This window comes from Vipera ursinii, assembly GCF_947247035.1.
Source record: "Vipera ursinii genome assembly, chromosome: 5".
Lineage (NCBI taxonomy): Eukaryota > Metazoa > Chordata > Lepidosauria > Squamata > Viperidae > Vipera > Vipera ursinii.
The window spans coordinates 90,430,923-90,450,331 of record NC_139518.1 but is presented as its reverse complement, the minus strand read 5'-3'; the positions used below and the strand labels follow the sequence as shown (position 1 = coordinate 90,450,331).

Sequence of the window (19,409 nt, the reverse complement as noted above, 5' to 3'; positions counted from 1 at the left end):
AAATTTAAATTATAACAATAACAATCTAAAATTTACTCATAAGCTAAATGGAACTTTTTAATCCCATATTTTTTCTGAATATAATCTATCCATCTTCTCCAAACCGAAATGTATCTCTCTTGTGAATGATCTTTCAAGTAAGCAGAAAACTTAGCCATTTCTGCTAGATTTGACACTTTAAGTGTCCACTCCTCTATAGTAGGCAGACAATCCTTCTTCCAATATTGCCCTACCAATAACCTCGCAGCTGTTATCAAATTCAACATCAAATTAATTTATTTAGCGTCACAGTCTATAATAACACCCAATAAAAATAATTGTGGAATAAACTTTATCTTTCTCTTAAAAATCTTTTGAACCACCAAATTTTAATCCAAAAAGCTTTTATATTTCTACAAGTCCACCAAATATGAAAATAGGTAGCATCCAAACTACCACATCTCCAACATTTGGGCTGTAAATTAGAATACATACAAGACAGCTTTTTAGGATCCAAATGCCATCTATAAAACATTTTATAAAAGTTTTCTCTTAAGTTTTGGGCTTGAGTAAGTTTTACATTTCTAACCCAAATTACCTCCCACAATTTAACTTTTATTAGTTAAATTAAGCCAATCACTAACCAATGTTAAAACCACTGCATCATAATATAATTTCAAATTGGGCACCTTAAGTCCTCCTCTTTCCCGAGCGTCTTGTAAAATCTTAAGTTTAACTCTCGGTTTTTTCCCCGCCCAGATAAATTTATTAATACCCTTCTGCCACTCATCCAAATTAGCATCTTTTTTCAAAATAGGTATCATTTGAAACAGAAAAAGAAACTTTGGTAAAACATTCATTTTAACAGCTGCAATTTTTCCCAACAAAGATAATTGTAATTTTTTCCAATTATTTAAATCCTTTTGTACTTTTAACCATAACGTCTCATAATTATTCTTATATAATTTCACATTAGAAGCTGTAATATATACCCCCAAATATTTAACCTTTTTCACAATTTCATAACCTGTCAATTTTACTAACATATTCTTCTCATTCATAGTCATATTTTTAGATAATATTTTAGTCTTATTATTATTCACCTTAAAGCCTGAAACGTTCCCATATTGTATTATAATTTCCATCAAATCTATAACCGATTGAATCGGTTGAGATAGTGTAACAACCAAGTCATCTGCAAATGCTCTTAACCTATAATCATTCTGTTTTATTTTTATTCCCTGTATTTTAGTTGATTCCCGAATTTTAATCAATAAAATCTCCAATGTTAAAAAAAACAATAATGGTGACAGGGGACACCCTTGTCTTGTACCTTTTTCAATTTTAAATGCATCTGTTAATCCCCAATTAATTATAATTTGCACCGATTGTTGTTGATATATGGCCTTAATAGATTGCAGAAATTCATCCCCAAAGTTCATCTTTTCCACAACTTTCAATAAAAATTGCCAATTCAATTGATCAAAAGCTTTTTCAGCATCCAAAAATATCAATGCCGCAGGGACTTGGTTATTCTTATCCAAATACTCAATTAAGTTAACTAATTGTCTTACATTATATTTCATATATCTTCCAGTTATAAATCCAGACTGATCTGTATGAACCATCTGTTTCAAAACTAACATTAATCTATTTGCCAATATTTTTGCAAAAATCTTATAAAGCGATATTTAAAAGCGATATAGGTCTATAATTCTTAGGCTGAGTAAGATCTTGATCCTCCTTTGGGATCAACAATATAAAAGCCCTTCTCCAAGATGGAGGCACCTCCCCTCCGGCCTGGATATTATTAAATAGTTCCTTTAAAGGTTCTACCATCTCTGTAAGTAAAGTTTTATAATAAATTGCTGTTAAGCCATCTGTACCCGGAGCCTTACCCACTTTTAACTGTTTAATTACTGAAATAATTTCTTCAGAAGTGATTAAACAATTCATCCCTTCCCTTTGTTCATGTGAAAGCATAGGAATATGCGCTTCCTGTAAATATTTATCTATATCTAAAGTTTGTACATTCTCACTAGCATATAACTTTTGATAAAAATCCAAAAAACCCTTTTTAATCAAATTTTGTTGATATGTTTCTTTGCCCTTATATTCTATTTTCTCTATTGTACGTAACCTCTGTTTTTTCCTTAATTGATAAGCTAACCACCTACCAGGCTTATTTGTATTACAAAAAGTATTATGCTTCGCATACCTCAAATTAGTTGCAGCCTGATCCGCCATTAACATATTAAATTGCTCTTTCAACAAATTTATTGAAATCCTTAATCTCTTATCTAATGGATTTAAAATAAAAGCTTTCTCCTTCAATTTAATCTCTTCTTCCAATTCTTTACATTTTTGCATCTGCTTACGCCTATGACCATTGTTCATATGAATCAAAATCCCCCTCATATCAGCTTTACTGGCATCCCAAACCATTTCAATCGGTGTTCCTTTATGCATATTCAGAACAAAAAACTCTTTCAAATAATCTTTACATTTTTCTGAAAGTACAGAAGTATCTAAATAAATTTTCATTCAACCTCCAAGATCTTCTTATTCCATCTTCCCTAAATAATTCCATCCATACAGGACTATGATCCGATAACGTTCTAGGAAAAATCTTGACATTCTTGACCCTGGAAGTAAGATCACCAGTAACTAAAAAAAAGTCAATTCTAGAAAACGATTGATGCCTGTCCGAAAAGAAAGTAAAATCTCTATCCTCCAAATTCCGCTCCTGCCAGATATTTTTGATCTTTTGCACAAATATGAGTTTCTTGTAGGCAAACAATATCATTTTATGTTGCTTCAAATAATGAAACACTTTCTTTTTTGTGGTGAATTTAAGCCATTAACATTCCATGTCAAAAGCTTTATAGCCATCCTCAACGACCTGGAACCTCTGGAACGCCACCTGGAGATCCGCAGTTGGTCTCTTCGGTTGCGCCCCTCCCACCGACTCTGTAATAACAGGGCCTTGTATAATAGGCGAGAAACATGCCTTTGTGGTGTGCAAATCATGGGTTTACACTACGTACATTATTATAAATTTATCCCTGTATTTCTTTTTTTTTTTGTGTATCTGAATTTCCCCCAAGTCGTTTTTGCCACAACCTGACTATATATTTTGTCAAAGTATGGTAGATTATTAAAACAAGCTTTTTTTTTTAATGTTACCCTTTTATTGAAAAGTTTTAAAATACAGTTTTCCTTTAAGAATCCCCCCTTCCCCCTCCCTCCTCCCCCCTCCCTACCTCCCCCCCTCCCCCCCTCCTGACTTCCCAGAGCTAAATACAAGGTATATATATAAAAAGCAATCATAAGCAATCATATACTAACAATTATAAACTCTAAAATCCATCACTCTCTAGCTTATATAAGATAAAACAAATAATAATAATATTGAATATGTATAAAAAGAAACTAAGATAATAAAAGAAAAAAAACGAAAGAAGACTTATTCAAATGCTACATAAAACTTCTTAACCCTATACTTGTTCTGGATAAAATCAATCCATTTTCTCCATTCCATAATATAGCGTTCTTGCGAATGATCTTTCAAATAGGCCGAAATCTTCGCCATCTCTGCCAGGTCGGAAACCTTTAAAGTCCACTCCTCTATTGTCGGCAGTTCCTCTTTCTTCCAATATTGGCCTATCAAAAGTCTTGCCGCCGTAATTAAATTCAACATCAACTTGGTGTCCACAACTGTGGCATCTGTAATTATTCCCAACAAAAAAAATTGCGGACAAAACTTTAACCTCTGTTTAAAAATCTTCTGCATGTTCCACCAGACTTTTATCCAAAAAGCCTTAACCTTTTTACAAGTCCACCATATGTGAAAATATGTTGCATCTTCATCACCGCACCTCCAACATTTAGGCTGATAATTCGGATACATACTTGCAAGCTTTTTAGGATCTAAATGCCATCTATAAAACATTTTGTAAAAATTCTCTCTTAAATTTTGAGCTTGTGTAAATTTTACGTTCCTCACCCAAATCTTTTCCCACATGTCCATTGTGATGACTTCCTGGATATTTTGGGCCCATTTTATCATACAATCCTTAACAAGCTCTGTTTCTGAGTCAATCTCTATCAATGCAAGATATATCCGTTTGATATGTGCTGGTCCCTGATTCCTAATTTGCTTTATCAAATTTTCATCAGTCATTGTAAATCCATTTTTCTGGTCTTCTTTCCACCTGGCCCGTAACTGAGTATATTGAAACCAATTTTGAACAACCTTCTCTTCTCGCAAGAGGCTATATGATTTCAAACACCAAACGTTTCTTTCCAAACTGAGAATCTCCTTATACATAGTCAAATCATGTTTGAAGCCAGCATGTATATTTTCTATTGCGTGTTTTGGAATTGCCCACAATGGTATCTTACAACTTAACTTATGTCTATACTTCTTCCAAACTCTCAGCAATGCCTGTCTTAAAATATGCACCCTAAACACGTTGTCTACCTTCTTATCATACAACAAATATGCATGCCAGCCAAACAACAAATCGTGGCCCTCAAGATTTAATAACCTCCCTTGCGTCAAATTAATCCAGTCACTTATTCCTACTAATGCAGCAGCTTCATAATATAATTTAAAATTAGGCAATTTAAGGCCACCTCTCTCACGAGTATCCTGCATAATCTTAAGTTTAACTCGTGGTTTTTTCCCTGCCCACACAAATTTATTGATACCTCGCTGCCATTCCTCCAGATTAGAATCTTTCTTAAGAATCGGTATCATTTGAAATAAAAATAAAAATTTAGGCAGGACATTCATTTTTACTGCTGCAATCCGTCCCAACAAAGACAATTGCAATTTTTTCCAGCTCTCCAATTCTTTTTGAATTTTCCCCCATAATTTTTCATAATTATTTTTATATAGCTTTGTATTAGAGGGCGACAAAATCACCCCCAAATATTTAACCCTTTTAACAATCTCAAATCCAGTTAATCCTTCTAAAAGGGCCTTTTGCGATGTTGTCATATTTTTGGCCAAAATTTTTGTTTTTTGTACATTAACCTTAAATCCAGAAACCTTCCCATATTGTGTTATTATCTCCATCAGGTCCACAACAGAGTTCTCTGGCTGGGTCACTGTAACAACCAGATCGTCTGCGAATGCTCTCAATCTGTAGTCCTGATCTCCAATTTGAATCCCCTTAATTTTTTCCGAATTTTAACCAATAATATCTCTAATGTTAACACAAATAACAAGGGCGATAACGGACACCCTTGCCTTGTGCCCTTCTCAATATTACATGCTTCTGTCAAGCTATTATTAACTATAATTCGGGCAGTTTGTTTTTGATATAATGCCCTAATCGGTTGTAAAAAATTTTCCCCAAAATCCATTTTATCTAAAACTTTCAACAAAAATTTCCAATTCAATTGATCAAAAGCTTTTTCAGCATCTAAAAAAATTAGCACCGCAGCAATCTGGTTGTTCCTTTCCAAAAACTCTAACACATCAACTATATGCCTCACATTATTTTTCATTTGCCTACCACTAATAAACCCTGTTTGATCCCCATGAATCACCTGTTGCAGAACCTTCATCAGTCTATTAGCCAAAACCTTAGCAAATATCTTGTAATCTGTGTTTAAAAGCGATATCGATCTATAATTTTTAACTTGAGTAGCATCTTGGTCTTCCTTCGGAATCAAAGAGATAAAAGCTGTTCTCCAAGACGGTGGCACCTTTCCCCCCCTCTGGATTGTCTGGAACAGTTCCTTTAACGGTTTTATCATTTCTAATTGTAAATTTTTATAATAGGCCGCAGTCAAGCCATCCGTACCTGGTGCTTTGTCCACCTTCAATTCCTTAATTGCTGTAAAAATTTCTTCTTCTGTGATCAGTTGATTAATCCCTTCTTTTTGTACTTGCGTAAGAACCGGGATGCTAGCATTTTCCAAATATATATCAATGTCTTTTTCATTAATTTTCTCCTTAGCATATAATTTAGAATAAAAATCCACAAAAGCGTCCTTGATAAGGTCCTGTTGAAACACAACCCTTCCTTTATGCTCAATCTTGTCTATATTAGAAGCCCTTTGTTTTTTCCTCAATCTATAAGCTAACCATCTGCCTGGTTTGTTAGCGTTACAAAAAGTGTTATGCCTGGCAAACCGCAGATTGGTTGCCACTTGGTCAGCCATTAATTTATCAAATTGTCCTCTTAACAATTTAATAGCCTCCTTAGTCTTCACATCCTCTGGATTCAAAATCAAAGCCTTTTCTTTTTCCTTTATTTCATTCTCCAATTCTTTCCTCCTAGCTTCCACAGCACGTCTATGTTTGTTGTTCATATATATCAACACCCCTCTCATGTATGCCTTGCTAGCATCCCACACCATGTCCATAGAAGTACCTTTGTTCATATTAGTTTCAAAAAAATCCTTCATCCGCTGTTTGCATTCTTCCACATTTCTCTGATTTCTAAACAAATTCTCATTTACGCGCCACGAGCGCCTGTCTCTTTTCTCCTTATCAATCTCTAACCACACTGGACTATGATCAGAGATAATTCTTGCACAAATCTTCATCTTTTTAGTCCTCAAAAAAAAGTCATTAGTCACCAAAATAAAATCAATCCTCGAAAAAGATTTATGTCTATCAGAATAAAAAGTATAATCCTTTTCCTGCAAGTGTCTCTCGCGCCAGATATCTCGCAATTCCAAGTCATCCTTCATTTCAAAAAAAGATTTAGGCAGTCTAGCATGACTTGGAATGCGCTTAAAAGCTCCAGCCTTATCCATCTGTACATCCATAACACCATTCCAGTCCCCCATAAAAATAAAAGATTTATAATCCAACTGGGTAAGCTTTGTATAAAGTAAACTAAAAAAGTCAGCCTGTTGTTGTTGTTGATTAGGGGCATACAGTCCAACTAGAAGCGTCTTTTTGCCTTCTAGCAACAAGTCTATCAGTACGTATCTTCCATGCTTATCTGCTTCAATTAAATCCGCTGTTATGGCACTTTTAATATAAACAACCACTCCATTTTTCTTATTCATTGCAGAGGCAACAAAATGCGTACCCAGTCTTGAGTTCAATAAAAACTTTTGGTCCATAGCCCTAATATGCGTTTCTTGCAAACATATAACATCTATCTTAAATTGTTTTAAATATTGAAAAACCTTCTTTCTCTTCTGTGGTGAATTTAGTCCATTAACGTTCCAAGTCAAAAATTTAGTTGCCATGCATATCCTCCCAAAGCTCTTGAAGCACTGCTTTGATAGGACTATCTTCTTTAGGCCGTGCTCCTCCCACTGCTTTGCTATGAGTACGTTGTGAAGATTCTGAAGACTTTTGCTGGTCTTGTTCTTTTATTTTCTTTGCTCTTTTTAAAGCAGCACGCGTTACCCTTTGCTCTCTAGGATCATCCAAAGAGGTTGTAGCTTGATCTCCTCCAGCACAATTTTCCTCAGTTTCATCCTCTTGATGTTCTCCTTCTCCTTCTCCAGATCCCTTTGCAGCTTCCAGAAGTGTTAATGGGGTTGCTTTTAAAACAGTATTGTAGAAATCACGCGCTTGCTTCACAGTAATCAACCGGTACCTTTTGCCTTCATACATCACCATCAGCCCATCTGGAATCTCCCATCTGAACCTTATGTCTCGCTGCTTGAGCTCTTGCACAAGAAATGTAAAGTCCTTCCTTCTCCTCAAAATCTTTGGAGGGATCTCTTTTAAAACCAAGACTTCTTGATCAGCAATCACAACTTTAGCATCATAGGCAGCTTGTATAACTTCATCTCTGATTTCTCTTTTTGTGAAGTAAACCACCACATCTCTAGGCAACTTTCTCTGTCTGGCAATCCATGAGTTTACACGGAACACTTTATCCATAGCTGCTCTTATTTCAGATGCTGGCTGATTCAATACCACTTCAAAAGCCTCAGAAACCAGCTGCTTTAAATCTTCCTTAATGTTCTCTTTTAAACCTCTGATTCTAACAGCAAACTGCATCTGGTAATATTGGGCAAGGCTTAACTCCCTTTCCATTTTGTCTCTTAAATTTTCATTCTCCCGTACTTTAACTTCTAATATTTCATTCTTTTGAGTCAAATCATCCAATTTTTCATCTAAATCTTCCACACATTCCGCCACTTTATGCACTGAAGACAAAATGTCTACCTTCATCACGCTGAGCTTCTGTTCCATCCTCTCTTCCATTCTCTCCTCCAGTTTCTCCAATTTCTCCTCCATCTGTGCAAATTTATCAGCCATTGATTGATTAATTGACTCCAAAAGTACCTGGGCATGTTTATCCAAAGCATCTCGTAAATCCTTCGGTGTCAGTACATCAGGAGGGTGCAACGCCTGTAATGATGATTGTTGCACCGGAGAAGATCCACCACTCCGAAGAGTTTTAGGGGGAGGTTTAGCCGCCATCTTTTACTTTTCAATTGTGACGCACTTTCACTTAAAGTTTAAAAAGTCCATCAAGCTCGAGAGTATAATAAAATAATCCTCTTCACCTTTTCCTCTTGTACCGCTCTGCCTGCTCCTTTAATCCATAGTCCTTTCTTCAGGCAGGGGTGGTCGCAGACGCCTGGCTCTGCTCCAAGAAGTCCGGAGCAGAGACGCCAGCCAGCTGGGAGCAACCCAGGCTTCGGGGGAGTTCAATCCTTCAGCCGCCCAAGCTCCAAGCTCAGGCGGCCCCGGAGAACTCTACCCCTACCTGGGGCCTCACCCCCTCCTCTTCTCCCGAGGAGGGGGCTTCAAATTCGCCCGAACAGCTGATCGGTGCTGTTTCGGGCGAAAAAACAACAGCTGAGCCGCGGGCAGCCCGGCAAGGCTGTCTCCGTCGCCGCGGAGCCACCGGAAGTCTAAAACAAGCTTTTAATATTTATTGCATCTCTCAAAATAAAAATCTATTTATTATTTACAGTTATTTATGCATCCTGCAGCCCTCAGCCATTGGGAAAAATTCATCTGCAATAACATTCTCTGTTTTTGTTTAATGTTTGAACAGAGCCACCATGGTTTATTCAACAGATCATAGTTAAAATAGGCTTAACACCCTTTGTGAATACAATCTTCTTCTCTATCATCTCATGCAAGAGAGACAAATTCTCATCAGGGTCATCTTTCTGGATGAATAATGTTTGTATAATATATTTTATCAATTTTCACGTCTGGATTGGTACATTGTTATGGTTATAAAAAGATACTTTGCATTAACAACACATAGACCTTAAATGTTATAGTAAACTTAGCATAAACAGTACAGATAATTTTAATTCAATCTATAAAAACTATTTGCAGTTATTTCTACTGAAGACAACTATAGTTTTAGATTGCAGTAATAGATGTAGATGTTCCTACAAGATCCCAGCTTGACAGCATATTTATAAACTATTATCTTGGAATTGTCACAGGGAATATAATGAAACCTTTATATATTTTTTTCTCTAGCCGAAGGGTCTATGATTAAAAAAGCATCTGCCCCCAAATCTCTTCCTGCTTATGTCCAAAACGAACATAATTCTTCTGGGAGTGATTCAGGTGAGTACCCTGCCATGTAATATGTGATCTCTCTTTTTAGGAAGTTATACCTTAGGAATAACCTGCTGCCAGCGTCAACGTCCCTCCGTCCAGTACGCTCCCACAGAGAGGGCCTCCTAAGGGTGCCGCCGTTCGGAGAATGCCATCTGGTGGCTCCCAGAGGGAGGGCGTTCTCTGTGAGCGCGCCTGACCTATGGAACCGTTTACCAGTTGAGCTCCGGATGGCTCCCGACCTTCGCTCCTTCCAACGCGACCTAAAAACATATCTGTTTAAGCAATCCGGTCTGGTCTGATGGGTTCTGTTTTAATTATTGTTTTAAGATAACTATTTGTGCATTCTGTTATTTATGTTCACTGTTCACCGCCCTGAGTCCTTAGGGAGAAGGGCGGTATACAAATCAAATAAATAAATAAATAAATAATGTTGATAGTTATAAGCAACCAAATACAAAATGCTGTCAGTACTATATAATCTTCCAACATTTTTGAGGAAAAATTAAATGTGCCAGTATAAATGAAAGCTATGTGTGTTTTATTTAGATTCTAGCTCTGAAGAAGAAAAGAAAGTTTTGGTCAAATGCTCTGCCAAAGCCATTTCAGCAAACGGTGCTGCTAAGTCAGTTCCATCCAAGAAAGTGAACAGCTCCTCTGATACTTCAGGTACTGTGGATAACATGGTAAATCAATTGTTTTCTGTTTTATTATCTTGTATTATTTCATTGAAGAACAGGTATATTGTTCAATCTTCAGTTACTTATAGACAAATAAAACACAAAAAATATATCATTAATTACATTGCATGCTTACACTACCAAAATTTAAATTTAAAATACATCATAAGTAAGCAATAAAGAATTATGAATTATTAAAACAAGGTACTTAGGCAGAGCTTGCTATTTGTTCCCAGATGTTTCATTATCAAATTATGTAACATCTTCAGTGGGGTTAGGGGGGAAGTGACTTCTTTGTTTATATAGGTCCTGGATGGTCAGCTGGTCTTGTGACTGGTTGAATCATAAGAGTGATTTGAGTCACAAGACAGAATCACAAGATTGGGTCTGATCTGACTGTTGCTGTGAGGTGTGAAATTCTACTGATGAGGGGGTGATTGATTCTGTCGTCGGTGGTTCGGATGGTCTGCTTACTTATTGGTTCTAAGTCAATATGTTTGTTGATGGACCCATTAGTAGAATGCCAGGCTTTGAAAAACTCATGTGCCTGAGGGGTTTTGGCATGTTCAATAACTTCACTTTGTCCCAGTCAAACAGGTATTGTTTGTTGTCTGTGTGACTGGCAATCAGGGACTTTGTGTCATGCTGTTTAACACCCAGCTGGTGTTCATGGATTCTGGATTTTAACTGTCATCCTGTCTGCCCAACATAGAACAGGTGACAATTATTGCAACTGATTCTGTATATTATGTTGGTGCTGTCTTCCATGTTCTGTTTTTGATCTTTGTAAGTTCCTGTCTGAGTGTAAATGTGGGTTTGTGGGCTATTGTTATTCCTAGGAGTTGCAGTAGCCTGGCAGCCACTTCTGATGTGGCTCCCTTGATGAATGACAGGACCTGTTTCCATGCTGCGCTTTTCTGTGTGGCTTTCTTTTGCTTCTTAGGGGTTTGGTGCTGCAGTGTGTTCTGGCTCTCTTGAAGAGGGTCTAGACACAGCTTCTTTTATGTGGTGTGGGGAGGTTGCTGGAAAAGTTGAGAATTTGGTTCATTTGTGTGGATTTCTGGTGTACACATCTTGTCATTTCACCTTTCTTATGTCTCTTTATGTCCATGTTGAGGAAGCAGAGGTATTCATTCTTTTCTTTGCACATAAAGCTGATGCCAGTGAAAATGATGTTGAGCAGGAAATATGTGTCTCCTAGTTTGGATCATTTGAGGATGATGAATGTGTCATCCATGTAGGAGACCCAAAGTGTAGACTGGATGGTTGGCAGGACAGTGCATTCAAATTTCTGCAAGACTGCCTCTGCTATGTGGCCGGATATGGGTGATCCGATGGGTGTGCCTTGTATCTGCTTGTAGATCTTGCCATTAAACCTGAACTGTGTTGTCAGGCACACCTGCAGACAGGGAGTGTTTTCTTGGGGCGTTTTTGTCTTCTGTGAGCAGGTTGTGGATTTTTATTTGAAAGGTTGATGTTGATGGAGGTGAATAGAGCAGTGACATTGGTCGCTCTGATGAATGATCTCTGGCGAGCTCGGGACAGGGGTTGTTCCTCTGTCCTAGTCCTATTAGACCTCTCAGCGGCTTTTGATACCATCAACCATGGTATCTCGACCATGGTATCTCAGGAGATTGGGAGTGGGAGGCACTGTTCTCCAGTGGTTCTCCTCCTACCTTCTGGAACGTTCGCAGTCTGTGTTGGCGGGTGGGCAGAGATCGACCCCGAGACCTCTCATTTATGGAGTTCCTCAGGGGTCGGTCCTCTCACCACTCCTATTTAACATCTATATGAAGCCACTAGGTGAGATCATCCGTGGTTTTGGAGTGGGATATCATCAGTATGCTGATGATACCCAGCTTTTCATCTCGACCCCAAACCACCCCAGTGATGCCCTCGACGTGATGTCCCGTTGCCTGGAAGCGGTCCGGGTCTGGATGGGGAAGAACAGGCTTCAACTCAACCCGGACAAGACTGAATGGCTGTACATACCGACATCTCAGGAAGTTCAGATTATTCCATCTCTTACTATTGGGGGTGAGTTATTACCCCCCCGGAGATAAGGCTCGCAATTTGGGTGTCCTTTTAGATTCACAGCTCTCCTTAGATGATCATATAGGAGCTGTGACTAGAGGGGCCTTCGCCCAGGTTCGTCTGGTGCGCCAGTTGCGACCCTATCTGGACCTGGATGCCTTGCGTACAGTCACTCATGCCCTTGTGACCTCTCGTCTAGACTACTGCAACGCTCTTTACATGGGGCTGCCCTTGAGATCCACTCAGAAGCTTCAGCTGGTACAGAGTGCAGCTGCGCGAGTTCTTTTGGGGGTCTCCCGATACTCTCATATTACACCTCTGCTCCGTGAGCTGCATTGGCTTCCAGTTGCCTTCCGGGTGAAATTCAAGGTGCTGGTGATGACATACAAAGCCCTACATGGCATGGGTCCGGATTACCTACGGGAGCACCTACTGCCGGCGTCATCCTCCCTCCGTCCTGTACGTTCCCACAGAGAGGGCCTCCTCAGGGTACCACCGGTCAGAGAATGTTGGCTGGTGACCCCCAGGGGGAGAGCATTCTCGGTGGGTGCACCAATCCTTTGGAACCGCTTACCGGCTGAACTCTGGATGGCCCCCGACCTTCGCTCCTTCCGGCGTGATCTAAAAACTTATCTATTCGAACAAGCCGGCCTGGCCTGATGGGTCTGGGTTTTAACATTATTTTAACTAACCTACTACATTGGGCACAATCATTTAACTTTAAATTTGGTATCCTGTATTCTTATTTTTGTTGCCCTGTACACCGCCCTGAGTCCTTTGGGAGAAGGGCGGTATATAAATCAAATAAATAAATAAATAAATTTTTTCAGCATTTATTTTGATATTTTTGATTAGTTGAAGGAATTGTTCATATTCATTGGAAAGCGTTGAGCTATCAACGAGGTGGCGAAGTCTTTTTTTGTAGTGGTTTTGCTAATTTGTAGGTCAGTGCTTCAGGGACTGCTACGATGGGGCAGAGGGGGATTCCGTTTTTGTGCACTTTGAGGAGTCTGTAGAACTTTGGTATCGTAGAGTCTTGTAGTTGTGGGTATTTCTTTCTGTAGAAATTATTTGCTTTGTTTTTTCCATCTTCATCAAGGTACTTTATATTTTGTTTTCCAATTTTTTTCTTGGTTTTGATGGTTTGATAGGTGCTGGTGTCATACAGTATGTCCTTGGTTTTGTTGATGTAGTCAGTTTTGTCTGTTATGACAGTGAGTCTGTCTTTGTCTGCTAGCAGGATGACAACGCTTTCATCCTTTTTCAAGTTTTTAGTGCTTGCCTTTCCTGTTGGTTGGCGGTCCTGTTGTGTCTGTTCCTCTGTCTGATGTCTCGTGATCAAAGTTGTTGGTTTTTAGTATGGATTCTAGGTTAGCTAGGAAGTCAAGCAGGTCTGCGTTTTTGTGATTGAAATTGAGGCCGTGTGTGAGTACGGCTTTTTCCTCTTTTGATAGCAGTCTGTTGCATAGGTTTTTGATCCATGTGTCAGAGTTGTCGTCTTGTCCTATCTTGGTATGTTTCTTTTGCAGATTGTCATGGTTTGGGGTCTGGAGGGTTGGTTTTGTTCAGGGGTAGGCAACCTTGGCTCTTTTATGACTCGTGAACTTCAACTCCCAGAATTCCTGAGCCAGCATGCTCAGGAATTCTGGGAGTTGAAGTCCACAAGTCATAAAAGAGCCAAGGTTGCCTACCCCTGGTTTTGTTGGATATTTTATTGATGGCATGGTCTAACTTATCTGTGAGATCTTGTCCAATTGTGGTGAGGCATTTGGATTTGGTTCGTTGATGGTGCATTGGTATTTTATTAGGCCGTAGTATACATCAGAGATCATGAATTTGAGCATTTTGCATGCAGGTTCCATGCTTGTGGGTGGTTAATGTAGTGCATGCTTTTTGGCAGCGGTTTCTTGCAGAGGCATTTGTGGAAGAAGCGTAGTTGTTCGTGGGTTGATGGCAAAAGTCTCCCAGTGATAATCAAGTTTAAGAGGTTTTTGCCCATGCAGTTTAGAAATTGTAGAGAATATTCGTAGTACGGGTTCTGGATTTAGGCCGAGGTTTGTCTTCTAAGCTTTCTACCAATAGGTCCATCAACAAACACATCAATTTAGAACAGGGGTTTTCAACCGGTGGCACAGGTACAACTGGTGGTACGTCGGCAACTGGCAGGTGGTACACTTACGATGGATTGAAAAGCACTGTAAAAAAAAGTGTAAAAGTGTAGCATGGGGATGAACTGAAGTGGTGGCAATGCAGCATAGGATTGTGGGAGAGTCAGCTGGAGCTGCGTTGTTGCTGGAGCTGCGTTGTTGCTGGAGCTCTGCTGAGCGCCCAGGATCCATGCCAGGCTCCAGCTGACTGGCACTTCTGAAAGCTGCGCACAACCTGGGGAAAGGAGTCAGTTCCAGCTACACCAAAGACAAAAGGAGGAGGGGGAAAGAGGAGAGGATATAACATAGACATGTCCGTGGGGTGTGTACATTTGGTCCGGGGTCGCCTTGGACCCAGTGAGGGGCCAGTTCACGCCAGCCCGCAATCAAAGGAAAAACCTGAATCCAGGCCAGAAAGCAACTCATCCACTGCACCCCTCCGATTCCTTCTCCTTGGCTCCTGGGCACAGACACAGTCACTGCTCCTCACCATAGCTGGGGAAGGACTTGCAAGTACCTCTGTCTGATTCATCCTGCAAAGCGGCACTCACCCGGCACTCCTGCCATGCCGGCAGCCCCAACTAAAGGCTGAGCACTTCAGCCTTGCCCTGCGAAGGAAGGGGGAAGTAGCCGAGTATATCAGATTTGTAGCTTGACAGGGGTGCTCAAAGGCTGCCCAACTTTACTGTGGAATTTCAGGGTTAGAAAGTAGAGGGGCAGCACCATGTTTGTAGGCTGGAAATCCTCCTGCTTCCTCTCCCCCCCCCAGTTACCTCCTTTGGAGCCTTCCAGATCCCAATGGGCCTGCCGGTGAGCAAGAGCACCAGGTGAGCTCCGCTTTGCAGGACAAAGTGGGCGGACCTATGCCAGCAGGCTCGTCAGGATCAGGAAGGCTCCAACTTCTTGCAAGAACTCGCAAGCCACAGGAAAGTTGGCGGAGAAGGAGGAAGCGGCTGCTGCCAGACAGGTGATCTGTGGGGTGGAGCATGAAGAAAGCCCCTACAGCGGCACACACTGGCAGCGGAGCCTTTCACCGTCACTCCCCCCTGGCTCCAAAACGGCGGAGGGGGACCAGGCCTACCCCGCCCATCCTCCGTAGGCTCCTTCTGGATGGGCTGTTGGTGCTGTCACTGTGAGGCAAGGCAGGTGTCACGAAAAATATAAGACACTGCCCAAAAACAAGACCTAATGCCTCTTTTGGAGGCAAAAATAATGTAAGACCTGTTCTTACTTTCGGGGAAACACAGTACTTAATTGCTCTCAACAATTTCTCTACTGTCCTGAAGCCAAGAAATAAAATACCTGCTTTCCTTCTGAAAGGTAGGAAGGAATTGGCTTTTAGATCAGATCACCCATGGGATTTACTTGGGTTTTCATACTCCAAATTTTTAGAGATTAGTCAAAGATGCTTATATTCTTTTAACCATCTTCTTTTCTAGACTCCCTCACCTGAAAAAAATATTAGGTACTGTGCTTGATTTTCTCTATGTTCAAAATACAGAGATCGTACTTTTGACAATAACAGTTTATTGTTCTGAATCTGCACTTTAGTCCACCAAAAAATCTAAATTTTAAAAATACTGAGGATAAGATGCAGTGCAATCAGATTAGTTTGTCTCCTGCTGTTTTTTCTTCCTAGATTCTGATACTTCTGACAGTATTCCTGAGAAATTTGAAGTTAGGACAGGCATAAAGAAAATGAAAAAACCTCCTGCAGTGCTGGCAAAGAAAGTAGAAAGTATCCTTGAAGATAAGAATGTTCATAAAATAAAAGGCACAAAGGTTGTCAAAACAACACCCAAATCCAGCACTCCTGTCTCTAAACCAAAGAGTTCTGAGTCAAGCAGCTCAAGCAGTGAAGAACAGACTCAGCCAATCCAGAAAGCAGCTAGCAAACTCTCAGTGGGTAGCATGCAAGCCCCAGCTGAGATCAGAACCTCTTCTGAGAGTTCCACTGATGAACAATTTAAAATATCTGAACAAAGAGAAAGAAAGAGAGAACAAAATAATTGCAAAAGAGCAAAAAAAGTGCTAAAATCCTCAGCCAACTTTGTGGGCAAAACATCTGCATTAAAGACTTCAACATCTGAATTGCTGAATACTGCAAACAATAGTAGTTCTAATGAAGAGGCCACAAAAGAAGGTTAGTAATTTTTCATGAGGGAAGTTAAATAGAATGGAGCTAGTTTGGATATAACACCAAATCAAATACAATAAAATAAAGGAAAAAATTGTGATGGAATGTGCACCTGGAAAATCAATGGATAAGAATTTTGTCAACATAGAGCTTTCCCAGAGAGAGGCATGGAAGTCCGAAGCTGGAAGGGTAGAATGGAAGAGGGTTAGAATCTCTCAAAATAGATCTAGTAGGTTAGAAGGTTACTGCTTTAGTATGGCAAGATTCTGCTTGTTAGGGGTAAGCAGTTGAAAGATTGGACTCATTTGGATCTTTGTGTCATCTTTGGGCTTCATTTAATATGATAGGTGAACATCATCCCTGTCTGTCAAGGAAGACTTTTTGTAGTGGCTCACAGCATGCCACAGCATCATTTTAACCATAGCTTAATCATGCTTTGGCTTAGACAGCATCAAGTTATAAACCACACTGAATTATTTTGCTTTGCATATTGTATGCACCCAGACATTGGGTGAATCAGTTCCTATTTTAAATAACCATATCATACCTGAATTTATAGCATGAATGAAACTTTCTTTCCTGCCCCACTTAAACTGTTTATTGATTAGACTGCTACTTATTTAGAATGAGATGATCTTGTAGAAGCTTACTATTCCTGTAAAATGTAACAGGCTTATCCAAAAAAAAGCGGAAAAGGAAAGATGAACAAGAGTTGGAGACACCAGATATCAAGAAGATGAAAGCCAGAAGTCCTCATACATTCCCAAAATCAAAGCAGGTAAGGATTGAGAAAAAGAACTTTATGATTTTATTTATTTTACTTTATTTATTAAACTTGGTGGCTGCCCATCTTACTATAGGTAACTCTTTCCTTCATCTGCAAAACCTGAATTTGAATTGTGTTTCACATGGTTTTTTGAAAGAAGGTGAGATATTATGTAATGGTCATGGGTGATCTTATATTAGTTCTAATGTTTGGAGACTCTAAAAACAATTTCTCAGCTAGAGAAACTCCTAAATTGCCATTTCGAACGATTTGGCCAGAAATCAAGATATATCATAGGTGAGTAATCCTCAAGTTACAATTTCAGTTGGAATGGGATTGTTATTGCTAAGTGATGAGGCTTTGAAGCATGACATCATGTGACAATATCATTTAGTGATGTCTTGCAGTCCTAGTTATCACAATCCAAGATGCATGAGACATAAAGTGGAAGGAACCCAGGTAATTAATAATGGGGAGAGGCTCAACACAGGGCACGTGTGAGTTTGGGAGAGGAGATACTCGATGCTGAGCATAAAATGCATGTGATTACAAGGAGGCGGGGGAAAAAGCCACTGGGTTGCACTCATTCTTGTATCCAAGTGCAGAGAGGCACAGGAAGGAAGGTGTGGAATGAGTGCAATTGCAGGGAGACTGTGGAAAGAAGATGCAAAGTACATGTGTATGTGTGGGAGAGATTGCAGGGAAGCCAAGTAAAGCGGGTACATGGAATATGTGCATGTGTGCACCATGGAAATAGGATGTGGGCTGTGTGCATGCATGTATGCAATTGCAAGGAGGCCAGGGGGAAAAAGAGTCTGGGTTGTGTGCAAGTGAAGTGGGCAAGGAAGGCCACAATGCATGTGTGTGCAGAAAGGTTGGGCAGTCACTTAGCCCAATGACTTTGAACTTTCCTTGCTGCCTTCCTATTGACTTTGCCTTTGCTTGGAGGAAGCCAGCAGGGAAGGGCATGGATTGTGATCATGGGATGCCACAGTTGATCATAAGGGCAAGATTGTTTTGTTCATGTGACCATGATCCCATGGTCAGCATCCTGCTGAAGTGGCAAGAACTTTGAGGACTGGTCATAAATCCCTTTTTTTTAGCAACTTGAATGGTCACATCATGAGGACTATCTGTATCTTTTTTTTCTTTTGCAGCAATCCAGTCCTTTTCGCAGAATAAGAACAGAAGAAATAGAAATAGATGTGCGAGTAGCAAACAATTCCTTTGATGCCAAGGTAGGGATAAGCATTCTTCATGTAATAATCTCTACAAAATAGATATTACCTGGACAACCTATAACAAAATTGCAGTATTTGCCATTTGTTTGTTTGTTTATTTATTTTTGTGAAGTATACTTATAGACTCTGGACAGCTTACAAATGCAAAGTGATAAAAATCATTTATGCTCAGTATTTTGTGACTTAATGATTATCAATTTTCTCATCTTTCCCAGAAAGGAGCTCTGGGTGACTGGGGTGAAAAAGCAAATGATGTTCTGAAATTTACAAAAGGTAAATCCTTCCGGCATGAGAAGACAAAGAAGAAAAGGGGAAGTTATTGTGGTGGCACTATCTCTACACAGATAAACTCCATCAAATTTGAAAGTGACTAAACTTCCACCATATTGGGAACGGAATTCCAATTAAGCTCAAAAGTTTTTAACTTTGCATCATTTTATGTTACAGCACACCTGATAATGTGATAAATAAACATACCTTATTTCTAATTCTTACTCTTCCTCTGATGTTCATATATATATCAGGGATCAAATGTCTCTTGCTGTAAGAGTCTGCCTCCATTAGGTCTCCAAAGAAAGCAGAACTCTTGAAATAGGCATTGTTTCAAAAGGAACTTTTATTGAGAGTTAATGATAGCACTAGAACAAAGCAAAGTCTGAAGATTTCGCACATGGAAGGTTACATCAAAATGCCATTTATGGCTCCTCCCCCCTGTGTCCAACAGTCCTTTTGAATTCCAGCCAATCCATGTTTTTTGAGCCTGCAATGTTGCGTCCATCTCAAGGTCTCTCAGTTTCGGTTCCCAACAGTCCCAGGCACCATTGTCTGGAGATAAGGCAGATGTCTTCAGGCCACATTCCTTTCTCACAGAGGGAGGGCCACTCAAGGAGTAATCAGAGCAAATA

General features: G+C 39.7%; 1 protein-coding gene across 1 annotated transcript in view; it reads left to right on the top strand.

Moving 5' to 3' along the window:
* NOLC1 (nucleolar and coiled-body phosphoprotein 1) overlaps positions 1–18,992 on the top strand; it is a 98,926-nt gene extending 79,934 nt beyond the window's left edge. The window contains exons 9-14 of the mRNA XM_083364202.1: positions 9,419–9,508; positions 10,049–10,168; positions 16,000–16,503; positions 17,169–17,275; positions 18,421–18,501; positions 18,720–18,992. Coding sequence (XP_083220328.1) covers positions 9,419–9,508; positions 10,049–10,168; positions 16,000–16,503; positions 17,169–17,275; positions 18,421–18,501; positions 18,720–18,878 — 1,061 coding nt within the window. The 3' untranslated portion in view covers positions 18,879–18,992. The remainder of the gene's footprint in view (positions 1–9,418; positions 9,509–10,048; positions 10,169–15,999; positions 16,504–17,168; positions 17,276–18,420; positions 18,502–18,719) is intronic.
* Positions 18,993–19,409: the final 417 nt, after the last annotated feature.